The sequence below is a fragment of the Nestor notabilis genome, unplaced genomic scaffold (assembly GCF_000696875.1).
Source record: "Nestor notabilis isolate BGI_N333 unplaced genomic scaffold, ASM69687v1 scaffold6015, whole genome shotgun sequence".
Lineage (NCBI taxonomy): Eukaryota > Metazoa > Chordata > Aves > Psittaciformes > Psittacidae > Nestor > Nestor notabilis.
Genome location: NW_009930530.1, coordinates 83133 through 100859, shown reverse-complemented (window position 1 = coordinate 100859; position 17727 = coordinate 83133). Strand labels below are relative to the sequence as shown.

General features: G+C 36.4%; 1 protein-coding gene across 1 annotated transcript in view; it reads left to right on the top strand.

Annotated features, from left to right (window-relative positions):
* Positions 1-17727, top strand: part of TAF2 (TAF2 RNA polymerase II, TATA box binding protein (TBP)-associated factor, 150kDa) — a 60036-nt gene that overhangs the window by 22240 nt on the left and 20069 nt on the right. Inside the window, 10 exon segments of the mRNA XM_010015426.1 lie at positions 1358-1493; positions 2491-2645; positions 4178-4292; positions 4393-4502; positions 5262-5327; positions 7283-7535; positions 10208-10348; positions 11646-11756; positions 13383-13576; positions 14154-14293. Coding sequence (XP_010013728.1) covers positions 1358-1493; positions 2491-2645; positions 4178-4292; positions 4393-4502; positions 5262-5327; positions 7283-7535; positions 10208-10348; positions 11646-11756; positions 13383-13576; positions 14154-14293 — 1421 coding nt within the window.

Below are 17727 nucleotides of genomic sequence, written 5' to 3'. Positions count from 1 at the left end.
CCACCAGCCAGCGTAAAATATGTCTGGATTCACACTAAGAAGTTGGCCTGACATGGTGTGCGTCCAGTTTCCTCAGATGTTTGTTATTCATTAATGGAAAACTCAAATTCCCTGTGAAAAGAACTGAAAGAAGAAACACAGCACAACAAAAAGAAATAGCCACAGATTTGGTTCATCAGTAAAATAAAGTCAGACTTGTAGTTATCTCCATTTCCCAAATAATTGAAGGGAGGGGAGGTCTTATTTTCCTCAAGAATTCCAGTATTACAGCTACTTTTCTGTTTGGAAATGATCTATAGGTCAGAATGCTTATGTTCTAAAATGTCAAACTTGGTAAAGAAAACAAAAGCTTATCAAAATTAAGGCTTTTTGTGTTTTATTGCTATGCAGAATCCAGAAATCGGTTCTGTTTTTTAAAAGTTTCAGGGTTTCAGCATTTTTTGTCTTTTGACATGGAATGAACTTAAACCATTTAAAATATTTTGCTTAAAGACATGAAGGATATGGGTGAAGAAGCACCACAGATAGTTCAAGTTACGGTGTGGCAGCTTGTAACATGGTGCTTCTTTGGCATGTCTGATTTAGAAGACGGCAGTTGGCCAAAGTATTGAAAGCATAAAGTCACTAGCTAAAGTAAAAACTAATTCCTTTGCACATTACATGAAAGTCTGTTGTGAATTTTAAAACTCTTGCTTTAATTGCAACAATTATTTGTTTAAATATAAAATATTCTCCACATACTGTCAGTTTTAATGGAAGTGGAGCAGGGGGAGTCACAGAATGGTTTGGGTTGGAAGGGACCTTAAAGCTCATCCAGTTCCAATCGCCCTGCCATGGGCAGGGACACCTTCCACTAGACCAGGTTGCTCCAAGCCCCATCCAACCTGGCCTTGAACGCTGCCAGGGATGAGGCAGCCACAGCTTCTCTGGGCACCCTGTGCCAGCGCCTCAGCACCCTCACAGGGAAGAATTTGTTCCTAGTATCTAATCTAAATCTGCCCTCTTTCAGTTAATCTAATGTCAATTTATGAGTAATCTCTAGACTCAAGTTGCTTGCTAGACTTCCTTGCTTGGGTTGCTACTGCTGTCACTGTCTTTACAGTAATGCACAGCATGTATTACCACATTATTCTCTGTGCAGCACTTGGCTGTATGCCAGATGCATACACCCATGTCACACAGAATGTGCAAGTATGTGATTGTTTTAAGCATGTCATAATTTATAACTTTAAAGTGGAAGAAGAGATCCTAAATAATTGTTGGTGCAGTTGTAATCTTGGTTGCCAAGATATATTTCATGTTTCATTCCATAAAATGCAAAATAGAGAGCTGCTTTTTTATTATTATTATTTTTCAGCCCTGCATCACATTTACATTTTTCTATCAAACACCCTCATACATTGTCCTGGGAATATTACACGATGTTCCAGTGTAAAGCACATCTTGTTATGAGACTGATTGAGAACAGGATTAGCATGGAGTTCATGTTACAGGTAGGTATTTAAATGATTATGTGGAATATATTGCTTTTTGTCTTTAGTTACATTTGTATTCGTCAAGTGGCGTTTAAGGAAGAACAAAACAGGTTATGATAGGATTCAGTCTGTGTTTTCAGTTTTAGCAGGATAGAACAAACATAAAATGTAGGTCGCTTGTGTTAGGATGGGTTAGGTATTATTATTACACATAACTTGTAATACTTCTTATATATTGTATATCGTCTTTAATATTTAGGTAGTTCATTGCTTTCAGTGGTTGTGATCGGTTGTTAACACTGAGGACGTGTTTTACTGCCCCTAATTGGTGTTGCTGTGAGCTAGTCTAACCAAATTATAAACAATTTAATTATGAATCCAACATTTGCTCTCTCCACTGTATAAATCTTCAGTGTTAGAGGAAGCATCGATCTTTACATTAGAAGAAGCTGTTGAATAGAAAACTGTGGTTCTATTCTGAAATGCAAAAACTTCTGTAGAGTTTTAGTTTTTCTTCTTTACTAAATATGTTCTGTGAAATGCCATGTTTGGGTTTGGTTTTTTTTAAGGAAAACATGTATGTGCTGTGGTGAGAGCTCTTATAAGTAGTTCTCAGCAGATGCCCCTTTCTTAAAGCTTTCCTTACATAAATCATAATTATTTTTGCATTATTTAAAAAGGAATAGCAAAGTAGAGAGCCTGATGACTATTCTGTTTCTAAAAAGCAGGTCTAGTCAGTGACCTGGTATGTTCAGAAGCTGGGGTTTCAGAGCTTTCTCAGCATCATGGATGGTTTGCCATAAAGAAAAATACATTTGTGTCTGCAAATCAGAGTTTCTGATATGGTCAAGCGAATAATTTTCCAAAATGTCTTTAGTTTGAAAGACTTTTTTTGAGGTCAGTTATCAGAGAATGAGTTTCTTGGTGTTTAGTTGCAATTCAGCTGCAACTAAACAGAAAAGCATATTTTATATATTAAAGTATTTGTGAAAGCAGTAACTTTTTATCATTTTAGGTTTTCAACAAGTTGTTGAGTCTGGCCAGCACTGCTTCATCTCAGAAGTTCCAGTCACACATGTGGAGTCAGATGTTGGTTTCCACATCTGGGTTTTTGAAATCTATCTCAAATGTCTCTGGCAAAGACATCCAACCTTTAATAAAGCAGTGGGTGTATCCTTTTTATTCTTGGTCTGGATTGCTAATATGGAGAATGAATTTGGTTTTTAATTGGCAGTATTAAAGGAATGTGAAGAAAGGTATGTGAGATATTTGCTTAAAGCAGTTAAGTAAGTACATTATTCTTTGAATTAGATATATATGGTTCACACTCCTTTCATAGTCAATTAGAGTACGCTGGGGTTTTTTTGCATGTTCTTTACTAGAAGGTATTTCATGATTTTAAGCTCTACTTTGAAAGAAGCACAAGAACTCTGCTGGAATTTAAGGCCAAATTATACTAAAGAGATTCCAGAGGACACTGCCCATAGAAATATGCTGAAGTCTGACATGGAAAATGCTATAGTCTGGTGCATTTTAAGATGTGATTTCCAGTAAATCACCATGAAATAAGTAAACCTAAAGCTCAGGTTGATAGCTTAAAATACACTGATATTTAATAGCTGGGTAGCTTGTGTTAAGATTACAATTTCAAGTAAAATAAAGCTCTGTGTGTTGATTTTTCAAATTTAAATGGTATTACTCAAGAAATAGGGTTTCTTATTTGGATTGATATGAGGGTGAATTTGAATTTGCTCCATTTGACAGGTTTGACTGGTAGTTTTAATTAATGTGACTACAGGCTAGAACCATACCTTACTGTTCTTTCAGAAAGCAGAATTAGGTATTAATATTTAGACATTATTTACTTAGACAGAATTAATGTTCATACAACACAGTATCTAACTAAAACCCACTGTGCAGTTAATATTTATGAGCTAATATGAGAAGCTAGCATTTTATCTGCATATTCTAATTTCCATATGTAGCTGTGCCAAGCACTTGAGGAGGATAGGAGTTCTGTATATGCATATATTCACACTGCAGCTATATCTAGATGTTAGCATTACTGTCTGAATTGGGTGAATCTTAACTGTGTCTGTTCTGTAAGCATGGAAGAATTGTAGCTCGGATTTTGGGACTTTTCAGCTTCTCTGGACTTTGGCCCCAAGTCTGATTCAGTTACCTAGTGTAACTGTTCATCCTATGCTTGCAGTCTCCCTACCATGCTTCAAACACTGTTGCACCTGTGATAGTGAAGACCAGAGCAGGTCATTGTATTGTTAAGGAGAATATCCTATTACTATTAACTAGGGCCATCTTAATGCTATTAACAAGTGCTGTGTTGGTGCAGAGTTTAAACTAAAGAAACCCCTAAAAATCCCTTAAGCTGTACTTGACAACAAAGTCACAGACCTTTATGAAGGCAGCCACTGTGAACAGAACCAGTCTGAGATGTCTAGTCAAAAGACCATAGCTTGGAAGAAAAGTTAATAATGCACGTACATGATTGTACATTAGAGAACTGTTTAAAGAAAAAAAATCTTCAAAAGTTTGTGAATTAACACAAGTGGTTTAATTTCCTGTTTTTCTTGAGATGGGAAAATCTAGGAAAAAAGAAGCACAAAGGAAATGTAAAGAATGAAAACATTATGTTTGTTTATAACTACTGCATTGTGCACTAGAATTCCTATACTGCTTATTAGGGATCAGAGCGGAGTGGTGAAATTTTATGGTAGCTTTGCATTTAATAGAAAGCGGAATGTATTGGAGTTGGAAATAAAACAAGACTACACATCTCCTGGGACTCAGAAATATGTGGTAAGGTCAATTTTCCATATTTTACCTACACATACAAGTATGATGCATGCATTAATAAGCATAGGTTTAATGTTGTTAACAAAATCTTGTGCACTTGAAGGGTCCTCTTAAAGTGACAGTTCAGGAACTTGATGGATCATTCAACCATACATTACAGATTGAAGAAAACAGTCTTAAGCATGATATTCCTTGCCATTCTAAAAGCAGAAGGTAAGAGCGAAAATACAAACTGCCAATATTTTTAATATGAATGTATGAAAACATGTAATGCATTTGATGTCAGTATATGCTTTTTTATATTTTGTGTTTATATTTTCTTAATCTTACTGAATAAGATTTACCTGTGATGTAAGGCAAGAAAATGGCATTTACAACTGTTTTTCCTTCCATTTAATATGTAGTTCTGAATTATAAGTATTTTTATTATTTCTAAAGAGCTTATTTATATAGAACAAATTGAATGAATACTGTCATTAATCTAAATAAAAATGTCTCTGAATGGGAAAGACAAATTTGAGGGAAGATAAATGTAAGCCAGAGGAGTACCTCAAATGAAGATATACGAAAGGAGCACTTGCATAGTTTTCCTTTTCTGTTAAGAGTGCCAGGGCTGTTTACTAAGCCTGATGAGCAAGAAGAGTAACATACTTTCCAAATAGATTTTCTCAGCTTCCTTATGCATTTAAATAACTAATTTGACCTCTATTTCTCAAAGTTGTATGCTTATGTGTAATTGGAAAAAATAATGGGAGTCCAGTTTAAACCAATCTAAAATATTGGTGATTATTATTTGAGCGAAACTGATGCACAGCTCAACTTCGTGAATATTTTTTTGCTGGACAGAGCATGATTTTTCAGTGTGGTGAAATACAGAGAGAATTTTTGCAGGCTTAAGTTCCATTTATAAAGATATTTTTTGCTAGTATGGTAATTAATACTTACTTTTCTCTATTTTCTGTTTTTAAATAGAAATAAGAAGAAAAAGATTCCACTCATGAACGGAGAAGAGGTGGACATGGATCTTTCTGCTATGGAGTAAGTTGGAGCTTGTTGGAGTTCCTCAATGTGAGACTAAGCCATGTTCCCCGTGTCTAAAACATGCTATTTTGAAGGATTTGATAGTAATGTTGTACTTCATTACATGACTGGCAAATTTCAAGACTATAGCACATTTCTTTGCCTTCTTTGAGACTTTTCTTCTGTAGCTGAGAAAACATTGACAAAGTGTAAATGTATGGGTTAACTACTTTAATCAGATTTACAAAATAGGCATAATAAGGTGATATAATAAATTACTTGATTCTTTCTTAGACATATCTAATAATATCTTTCAGCTGACTTTATAGGTAAAATGTAAACAAGAATTTGCTTGAAACAAAGAGCAAGCAATTTTTTTTGGACTTTAGTGAAGACCATTTAACTGGCACTTAGGCACACAAGTTCCTGAAATCTGTGGTTAATTACAAAAGAATCCTTTTAGATTGAAAATAAGTGATGAAATGCTTTGTAACTACAATTCATACTGGCATTAATTTCAGTTGGAACTGTTTAGCTCTTTGGAAGCAAATTCTTGCTGAACCTGCTTTACCCTCCTAGAGTTGGAACCAGTGGTGCTCTCAGAAGTACTGAAGGTATTGGTACCTTGTTTCCTGGCTGAAGGAAGTAAATGATCTGCTCTTGAAAACTAATAGTGTCTCTTTGAAGAAGGATGGATTACTTGTCACCTTAAAGTGTTGGAGATTCTTGTAAATTTAACCTTATCTGAAAAATGATGAGAAATAACTTTGTGATATTTACATTGAGCGAGTTATTGTTATCGTTTCTATATGACAGTTGGCATATGTAAAATAGTCTTATATTTAAGAGCAATTACCATTAATATATGTGCATAGTTCTGATCAGTTATGTTCAGGTAGCCATTGCATTACACTAAGCTGAGACTTCAATAATAATCTTGGAAGTACCTTTCAAGTGGTATATGATTTCATGCAAGTCACTTATGCTATATTTATCTGCTAACCTAATCTGCAATACTGTCATTCTTTTGTCCAGTTTGGACTCCTCTGTTCAAGCATATATGATCATGTTTATTGTTTTTTATTCTTCTAAATACCGTGTCTGCACTCTTCACTCTTCTTTCCTCTCTAGTGACTATCTTTACATTAATTCTAAATGTTCTACGCATGTATACAAAAATACACATTATATTTATAATGATGCTCTTTTCTCCATTCCATACTCTCTCCTAATTCCATGTCGGTATTTTACTGTTATCAATTTTATGTGAAAAACGAGTAAACGACTTTATTACACAGTTTGTGCTCATTGTTCCCATAAATTACTTCCACTGTCATGGTGCTGTGTGAATACTAAAGTATAAAATGTTTGGGTGGAATACAACTGAGTGATTTTATGTGTAGGACTAAAACTTTAATCCTGTCTATTGATATTTCAACTTTTATTATTATTTGACTTGGCAGTTCTGTGCATTTGCATGGTTACCCTTTGTCAGCTTTCAACATCCCAGCATGTGTGTGTTTGTAAAGCACTTTCATACCTATTGATAAAAAACATTAAAAATACTGGTGTTTACCACCAGATTTTCTTTGTTGGTTTTTTGGTAGTTCTAAACTGTAAAAGTGCTGCTCACTTAAGAAAGTTATAGTGTCTGAGGATGTAGCATTAAATATATTGAGATCATACAGTAGTTTACCATGAACTGAGATCTGTAGGTTGAAAATACTAAACCACTCTATCCACTTCAAAGTATTAGAGGCTTGGACAGGTTGCCCTGGGAGGCTACAGAGTTGCCATCCTAGAAGCAGGAGCTTGGTCCAGGTGACTTTCAAAAGTCCTCTCTAAGTTAGATTTTTTTCTGGTCCTTTGAATCTAAATGGTTTAAAAATAACTTGTAACAAGTTAGAACATCTATTGAATTTTTATAGTTTTGAAATGTTTTAAGCTATTAATGTTTTTTATGTTTTTCTTAGTGCTGATTCCCCTTTGCTCTGGATAAGAATAGACCCTGATATGTCAGTACTGAGAAAGGTAGAATTTGAACAATCTGATTTCATGTGGCAATATCAGCTTCGATATGAGAGAGATGTGGTTGCACAAGAAGAAGCCATTCTGGCCTTGGAAAAGTTTCCCACTCCAGCATCACGACTTGCACTGACTGATATACTAGAACAGGAACAATGTTTTTACCGAGTGAGAATGATGGCCTGCTTCTGCCTTGCAAAGGTGAGGTTGTGTGAATGGGAGCAAGAGAAGAAATCTGCTAGACATTGTAAACGTTTGAAAATGGGTCAAAACTCATCACAGGTCTTAAACTGGCTTGATATTTAACCTCTTAAAAGTGTTTGCCAAGTATTTTTAACATGCCTGATTTGAAAGGAAAGCTGTATTATTTTAGTCTGTAAGTGGAGACTGCAGAAGGCTTTCATAATTGTCAAAACTGAGATGTCAGACATGAAAACCACAAGGGATTTTTCCAGATTTCATTAAGTAGCAGAAATAAAAGACTTCTGTTTAATTTTTTTCCGAGCCAAAGTATATTTTTTTTTATTTTACTGGGAAGTTCCTTGGCCTGTCCTTTGAGAACTCTGAATTGCTGAAATTCATCTGTCTAATATGAATTCACATTGATGCCCTATAATATTTCATATTGAATAGGGGCACAAAATAAACATCATGTTGGTCAGCAATTAAATATTCAACAGCCAAATAATTGCCTTGATATCGGAAAAATCTTTTTTCTTTAGACACAAAATTAGCATTAAGAATGAAAATTAGAGAACCTTATGAAACAACTGGGTAGAAACACAGAAGAATTCACAATTTCTGAAAAGGCATGTTGTTGACCTATTTTATGTACATAAAAGCATACTTATTCACCACTTGTAGAGTTCAGATTAATGGCATATAGCTTGCTTTATGCTGTTTACCTCTTGAGAATAATTCAGTACCTGTATAGAAATAAATCCTTTGGCCCTATTTTTAAAGCCAAAATCCAAGAAATATTTGTGACAAAGTATTTTAATATTACAAAACACTGATGTAATACTGCCAGTGTATGTAGTTGTATTGGTACTGTCGGTACCTAACTTCAAATATGAATTCACTTGGAATATTTGAAAGTGTATATTCACAGATAAAAATCAGAAGAGCAGTTGTTACAGTGTTTAAATGCAATAGGGGGGTTTTTTGGTCTTTACTGCAGCCCAATTATCAGGCAATTGGGCTGCAGATAATCATAGCTGGTTTTGCTCAGTTGCATGAAAAATCTTGGGTCTACAAATAAGGTTGCTGACTTACAAAAAAAAAGATTGTAAAAAAGTATTGCTGTGACATTGAATCAAGGTGAAGAAGCATGGCAAGACAGAGCTGTAGATATGTTTATCAAAGTTACCTAGGAGGAAAGTGTGATTCATTCTGTTAGTAGTTCCAATCAGTAAGAATTACTTCCTGTTGTCATTAACTCAGCTTAATTTTGCAGCTTGTAAACATTCAGGATTTGTGTTCTTCATTGAAAAAAAACAAAGTCCCTCATGTTTATTTGGGGGAGGGTTCTTTTTCGTTGATTTGCAGCTTCCAGCTGGGTTGTGCTTACTATTGTAAAACATTCTTGGTGAATTCATGTTGATACAGAGAAAGGATAGGTGACAGCAGTTATAAAACTGAATTTACTGCACTTTCTACGTTTGCCATGTACTTTGTTGTAAACCACTTTAGTCTCTTGGGCATAAACTATCTAGGTTACATATTCAATCCTCATTAATAAAGGGGGCAGAGGTGCGCACGCACACACTTTGAGTGGTTCGTGACAAATAACCCTACAGAGATAAAACAGTGTCACAATATTAATTCCTGGGAGGCTGATTTCCCTGTTCAGATCCACTGCAGTGTTGGTGATGTGCTATAAGCGTTAAAAGTAGGCCACCACAAACTTAGCACCCCCCTTCCCCCAACACTGAGGAGTTTCATAGCTGTGCATGACAATTACATCCAGGTTTTTATGCTCTACTGAATTGAAGGATGCAGAAATGAAGTGTGCCTGCTGTCTTTTTTAGTAGAAATAATGCAAGACAGGCTATTTGCGTTATGGTGCGGAGAATGTGCAAATACATTTAATTTGGAGTGTGTATCAGTAACAAGTAGAAAACTTTGATTTTGTCAGTATTTAAAGAGAAATTTAATGAGTCAGAACACCTTATGAGGCTAAAAAACACTGAAGAGATGATGATTTAACTAGTGTTGATTTAATTTGAAAATACTGTTGTTCATCTCTAGATTTTGCAAACATATGGAACCAAGGATGCTGGCAAGGCACAGGAGCAGTTTTCTCTTTGTGGAACCTTCCCGCCTTACACCAAACCAGACTGTAACAATAAATTGGTCTCAGTCACGGTGTCGTTGTGAATTATGATTGAAGTTAGAGGTGGCTGACTTGCCTTTCACTTTAGGGGTGGTCTTAGTCTAAGGGTGGCTGAGACCTACTTAAAGTCTAGGCTGAGGTTACTGGCAGGATGAATTTGGGAGATTGGTATTGCAAAAGCCTCTTCACTGGCTTCTGTTGAGTCAAAGACTTGGCTTAATAAACACAGAATTTTCATCTAAAATATAAAAGAATAATTCAGAACAGAAGTTTATCATGGAAAGGTAATTAGTTGCAGGCATCTTCCAAGTGGAACAACTTTCATAAAACTTACCTTTATTGTAGAGAAGGTATATTGGGGATGGCAGTGGAAGCTTAGCTTAAGTAAAGTAATACATTGATGAAAATATGTATCTTTGAAGGACAGTATGTTCTTGGCAATTACTCTTTTTGATTATGGGAAATGTGTATTTTTCTACAGCCAAACTAAATTTGCAGTGGTGATGTTAATACAATTTCCCTTCCCCTAATTATACAGATTGCAAATTCCATGGTAAGTACATGGACAGGACCACCAGCCATGAAGTCACTCTTTACCCGAATGTTTTGTTGTAAAACTTGTCCAAACATTGTGAAGACCAACAACTTCATGAACTTTCAAAGCTACTTTCTGCAAAAGGTAAGATTTGGTTTTTTCCACTGAATGTTTTAAAAGAAAGGTCAAAATACAAAACCTTCCTGTGGTTGACAACTACAGGGACATGGATAGCACAGTCCTGCTTTACCCCTTCATAAAAATACAAAATAACTAGTTACTTCTTGTATGGCATCTGTTTGTTCCATCTTAGTCAAAAATCGGTTAATAAATTGATTACATACAATAATTATTTGTGAATATTTGTGAGCTCATTCTTAGATAGAATTTATTGCACAGTAACAAAGCTACTCCTTTTGTCTTTTAGGTGAATTCAGAAGCTGTCCATATTCATTACTAGCAATGATACCATATTGCAAATAAAATCTCATGAATCTTACTTTAAGGTGGTGGGCTTTTTAGTTCAAGGCATTGCATAATCCTTCTTGCTCTCTCCTTTCTATCAATTGTCAACATCATGTATAGCTGCAGCTTATTTTGATGTTAATGCAGATTTATTTACTGGAACCTGCAGTTGGTTGTACAGGGAATCACAAAAATGAGTCACAATGGTTTTCTCTCAAGATTAATTTTGTAATTATTGGACAATTGAGTTGTTATTTCACAGATTTCATTTTCCTCAGTATGGAGAAAACTCAGATTTTGTTTTCTTACAGTGTCCAAAACTGCTTCATCTTTCTCCCCTTGTCTCTTTCTGGACCTTCTTTTGTATTTTTCTGCTCTTTTTGTCATTGTTCATTCTTTCCCACTAAATCTTATACCTTTCTCCCTTTTAATCCCATGTCTGAAGTTTATTGATCCTAGAGTAAGACTCCTGAATCTGTGTGAGTGGAGCCTAGAGAGCTGCTTAGCTCATTCTAAAATGAATACCTAATCAGGCTAATACCTGTCTGGCTAATGATTCTTCTGGCTGCACTGACTGTATTGGATCTGTACCTCTCAGTGCAGACCTAGAAATCATGTTCAGATGAAAACACACAAATTCAGTGCCTGTCTCAGACAGTTCCAGCATTATTTTCTATATTTCATTATTTTTCATTTGTTACCTTTTTGATGGTGCCTTGACTTGAGAATCCTTTCTTGCATGTACAGGTTTTTTTCCTGCACTATGACTTAATTATTAAGCAACAATTACATAGTTGATTTAGTCTGAATATTATATAGCATGTGGTATGATTTTTAAAAAGTATTTCTGTACAACTTTTCAGAGATTTGCAATTGTTAAATTGTTCATTGCTCATTTCAGGCTGTGGCTTATTTCAGGCTATAACTATTATTTCACTAATATAAGAATGATGTTAGTATTAATTTTATTACACAGACTATGCCTGTTGCCATGGCCCTTCTGAGAGACGTTCACAACCTCTGTCCTAAGGAGGTTTTAATGTTTATTTTGGATTTGATCAAGTACAACGATAACAGGAAGAATAAGGTAAAGAATGTGTTTATTTTAATCCCTCACTTTTTTATTGAAAAAAGTCTTAGTTAATATACTGCATGATGTTTTATGCTCCTAATGTAAATCTGGCTGGGAGGGTTGATGAAAAGGTGATACACTAAGCTAAACAGTAAACGTTACAGAATGTTCTGTAGCTGACATTTCTATGGCAGCATTTCTTGGATGTTTCAAAGCTGTTTGTGCTTGCTGACTTACTAAGGAACTGCCTGTCTTCATGTGCACGCATACTTTTCTTACTTTATTCTGTTTCATTCAAAAGACCCATGTGTTTTGAGAAAATGTGCATGAGGCTGGCATGTAGCCTGCAAAGTTAAGCACTGGTTTTGTTATTGGGGTTTTGGGTTTTTTCATCTTGAGAAGAGTATTTGAAAGAGCATAGAATGTAAATAATCATTTTTAACAATACACAGGACTCTGGGATTGTGAGCTCTGAATTTCAGCTCTAGCTTTCAGAAGTGGATTGTCTTCATTTAGTTAAATGACAGCTGAAACCCTAGTTAATATTGTTCCGTCACTAAATTGAAGCATCTGAGTTGGAAGTGTTGTCATCTAAAGTTCATTCTCACACAGACCGTCTCAAAAGGATGATTAGATGATCTTTAAGATCCTGAGACGATGCAAAATTCCATCTCCGTAGCTACGGAGGGAGTTTACAACTGCTGGCATAATCTGAAGTGGAACAAATCTGAAGCATCTTAAGCCTCACTTTCTTGTGTGTAGAAACACATACTGTAACAAGATGCTTGTTGCAAGATTACTGAAATAAGGAGATGATAGAGGGTGGAGAGGTAGAGAGTTAGACACGTGGATGCAAGTGCCAGTAGTCACAAAATGTGGTGGGTTGTTCTAACATCTCCCTACCACCAAAGGAGAGACCCCACCTCACTTTGCCACACATCCCTTCCACACATGTATTTGTCATCTTCTACTGGATCTGACAGCTGTTGGGTTTGTTTAGATTAAATTAACTAATATTCAAATCCAGTGTTTTTTTCTGGTTTATAAATTTTAGTTTTGTACTTCTTTCTGCGCCCTAACATGACCAACAAATAACACCAGCCAGCATAATGGAAGGGGTAGAACTGTAAGCCTAGGTAAAAGGAGTGAATGAAGAAGCAAGAATTTCCACACTAAGCACCAGTGAGCCTGTTAGTTCACCTCAGAAGCTTGTGAAGTTGCTATTTAGGTAAACTGCCTGATTTTCTGAGGTGCTAAGCACTCAGTAACTTTGGTAACTTTGATATGGAATATAGAAAGAGACAGGTAGTTTTAGATGCTCTCGTTTAGGAATAACGGCTTTTATTTTCCATATCTGGAAAATTTTCAATGCCAGATTTTTCCGTTTTTATAAAACAATGTATTACTGTTAATATGTGGGGTTTTTTACAGAGTGAAGATTAATGATTGATGGTGTGTCTGCTTGCTCAGTCACCCTCAAATCCATTTTTGGAAGGAATTTATTCCTGTTTTTCTTTCTCACACAGTTTCTCATATGATTTTTGTTTTAAGATCTTATTCTGTGTAACAGTGCTTCAATATTTCTTGGCTTTTAGAGAATATGTGTTGTTAATTTGCTTGTGTTTAAATGTTTTTATCTAGTTTTCAGACAACTATTATCGTGCTGAGCTGATCGATGCCTTAGCCAACTCTGTAACTCCTGCAGTCAGCGTGAACAATGAAGTTCGAACATTGGATAACTTAAATCCTGATGTTCGACTTATCCTTGAGGAAATCACCCGTTTCCTAAATATGGAGAAGCTTCTTCCCAGTTACAGGCATACCATTACAGTCAGGTATGGTTTAATAGTTGTACACGTAAAGAGAAGCAGACACATTAACGCTACTTTTTTGGGGTTTATGTACCCTTCAGTAGTTAATATTTGAGATTTTAGCTTGTGTGTCTTAAATGTGTGTCAGATTCCAATTTCCAAAAGCTGATAGTGCAAGTTTGGCTTGATTGCTTTCATTTTCAACATTAATTTCTATCAGTGTAGACTTCTAATAGCAGGCATAAGTTGATCATGCTTATGCCTCTTTAAGAAAGTTTCTTTATGAAAGAGGAGCCTCTTTATGGAGGTTTTGCCTTGTAACAATAACACAATGTAATCTGAGCTGTGTTTTCTCTGTATTTCAGTATAGTTGTAGTGAAACCAAACAACAGATTTGACATGGTGGGGAATTCTGTTTGTGTTTCTATCTAATTCATAGTTAATGAGAGCTATGCATTAGTGGTGTGAAAGTAATTAAAGCATGTTAATTTGCTAATATAATTCTAGCAAATTTGTAGTGTTTGATTTTGAAGGAAATAATTTTATTGTGAGCTGGCATTTCATCAATCTAATGTAAATTTCCTCTTTCTACCTTATCTAGCTGCTTAAAAGCTATTCGGGTGCTACAGAAGAATGGTCATGTCCCAAGTGATCCTGCTCTCTTCAAGTCATATGCAGAATATGGGCACTTCATAGATGTCCGAATAGCAGCGCTGGATGCTGTCGTTGATTACACAAAAGGTACTTTTTGTCAAGTATTTTGACACTTTGTAACACTTACAGTAGAAAAATGTAATACTTCATTAATATTAGGTTAAAATAGTGCCCACCAGAAGAGCTTGGGTGATGACAGATGTATTGGTAAGGAGCTGAGACTTCTAGTAATGCTTTGTCCTAGCAAATGCAAGTTTTATGAAGATGTGGTGAGCATTGTTTCTCAGTGTCTTGCAAATTGAATCAACTACCTAATTTTTGGAATAATGAATAGACAGCACAGTGAGTAGTGGTTAAGGGGTTTTGGTAATTTCTTTTTTAACACCATTTTCTGTGGTCTTGATTCAGTTGAGTTCAGCCATAATTGGCTAGTCAGCGTTCTTGGTTTTGCTTTACCTTCTTGATAAGCTGTTTTGCTTTTTTACATGCATCTTATGGTTATGTTTTGAAAACTTAGATTATTAGCTGGTTATGTTTTGCCATTTCTTACACACAGCTTATGTTTGTGAGCTGTTTCCATTCATTTAGTATTGTCTTTATCATAGTTGACTGTTGCAGGTCCTTAAAAATATACTCGGTAGTTTTCTTAAATGCCATTTGAAGTTCAAATTCAATCCTGACAGATATGCTAGTGGCAGTTAAAAACTAGATGATGTTTTAATTTGCAGGGCAATGGAAAGTTTCCTTTGCTTTTTGCATGAATAATTGTTTTCTCTTTTTTATGAGGGCTTTATTACTTTGATCTTAATGCTGTCATTCTGTCCAAAGATTTCTCAAACTAGATAGGCAACGGGATGTATTAAGGCAGTTGTAGTCTTTGAGTGAATGCATCTGGCATTGAGGCATATGCTTACAGATTGAATCCAGACTGTCATACCAAAAAACTACTAACCTCAAGGGAGGTTGTGCACTGAGCAGCACTCTCAGGCTCAGTCCTCAGTCTTGTAACTCACACACATTCTGTGTCCATAACCCACTGCACATACACCATTTGGTGGCCCTGTGAATGATACCCGACTAGAATTCAGAACTGCTGACGTTGTGCATCTCTGTCTCTGTTAGGCTACTTGCTTTGTTCCTCCCTTCGTAGTGTGTTAGTGGAAAGATTTGCTGGAGAATGGAAAGCTTACTCATCAGCTTGATTTGTTTAGAATAATCTCCTCACTAATTCATCCCACCCTTTGGAAAGAAAAACTGATAGAAATAATGTTTTCTCATTAAATTCATGACCTTTCATGGATGGCACTTATAGGTAATAATTAACTTGGATAAGAAAGTGTTTGTACTGCAAAGTAATATAGTACAACTTTAAAACAGCTGATCAAATGGGTTGCTGTATAAGCAAGATAGGATAAATTGCTTGAAATAGTCTACAGGAAAGTAAAACTTGAATGGTAAAAAGTAGTAGAAAGATTACTTGAAGAAATCAGTGATTAAGCTGAATGTAATTTTTGACTGAGCTCACTGTGAGATCTGGAAATGATGGATTAGAGTATTACTCTACGTAACTGCCTTGCTAAAGGCTTTTTCTCTGATGCAGAGGTAGCAGATGCAAATACCTATCTGCTATGAAGTCACTACAATTCACAACACAGCCTACTATCTAACTGGTCATTTTATCATTTCTCAAATACAACCTTCCAGCACTGACCACATGAGCTTCTGCTGTTAGACTTCAAGTTTTTTGTGGAGAGGTAAATTTGGAAGCTCAGTGTGCTAACTGACTTCTTCAGCTACCCATCCAGAAGTTAGCAGCGCTTGTCTTGCTGAGCCCAAACCTGGCTTTGGAAGGAGAAATTATTTGCCATCTATTGCCAAGAGGTCTGATTCTCATTGTTCCTGGCTACCTGATTTCCAGTTCATACTGGATATAAACCAGCAGCTATCAAATACCTCTTGCTTATGCCAAAGCTGGCTTTTTAGCAGTTCTTGTAAAGGAAGCTGACAGATTTTGTAATTTCCATAAAAAGGAAAGCCTGTATTTTCTGGGGCACTGTGGAACTCCCATGTTTTTCTATCAGCTCTCAGGGTAGGAATAGCACTGCTTTTTTTTTTATAGTTACTTCAAAAGAAATAATCTCTCCATGGAACTGAATAAGTTGTTTTCTTTGCCTTTAATAGTAAGTCTTTTTTTGAGACACGGTAACTCTGTAAAATGCTTGAGGCAGCATATAAGGACTTGGACAGTTGATCTAAACTGGCTCGAAGTTAACAGGGCTTATTAACTTTTTAAAGTTCACTTCTGATAGTTATATGACTATTAGTAGCTATATATATACAACAAAGCAGTTGCATGTTTAGAAGAGGTAACAACAATCTGTTCTAAAGTATCATGAGTGTTGAGGGTCTCAGAGATGTTTTACTGTAATTGAGAATTGATATACCATCTCTTGTAATCTGAAAATATATCAAAAGTATTTTTACTTCAAAAAGCAATCACTTTTTTTTATGTCCACCAGAAGTATGAAAATCTACACATCTTTCTTTTCCCACAGCCTTCTCCTAGACAAACTGTCAAGACACAGACAGGATGGGTGGTCTGTGAGCTGGGTAGGAAGTTGGGTCTTGGGCTGCACTGAGAGGATGAAGATCAATGGTCTTTACTCAGGCTGACAGCTTGTCACAAGTGGGGTCCCCCAGGGAACATCTTCATAAATGATCTGGACAACAACATTGAAAGCAGCCTCACCAAGCTTGCTGAGGACACTAAACTGGTTGGTGAGGTGGACACATCAGAAGGGAGAGCCATCTTATAGAGTGACCTGGACAAGTTGGAAGAGTGGGCAAGCAAGAACTGTATGAAGTTTACCACAGACAAGTGCAAGGTCCTGCACCTGGGACAGCAGAACCAAAGAGCCCAGCCCAGGCTGGGGAGCAGCAATGCTGAAGGGGAGCTGGGAGTCCTGGTGGACAACCAACTGACCATGAGCCAGCAGTGTGCCACTGCAACAGCGAAGGCAAATCAGATCCTGGGCTGCATCCAGAGGCATTGCTAACAGAGATAGAGATGTGATTATCCCACTCTCCTCAGCGTTTGTTAGGTTATACCTGGAGTACTGTGTCCTGTTCTGGCCACCACAACCAAGGAAGATATGGCAGACTGGAGCAGTCCAAAGGAGGGCCACGAAGATGATCAGAGGGCTGGAGAACCTGCCCTGTGAGGGAAGACTTTTGAAGGTCTTTTCTCCCTGGAGAAGAGAAGGCTTATGGGGAACTCCCCACAATACTCCAGTTCTTAAAGTGCAGCTGCAGAGGATGGAGGCTCAATCCTCACAGGGAGCCACATGGAGAGGATAAGGTGTAACAGGTGCAAATTACACCAGGACAGGTTTCATCTTGATACAAGAAAGAAATTTTTACAGTGAGAACAATCACTCAGTGGCACAACCTCCCCAGGGACGTGGTGGAGTCCCCATCGCTGGACGTTTTCAAGATGTGGTTGGACAGGGTGCTAGATAATC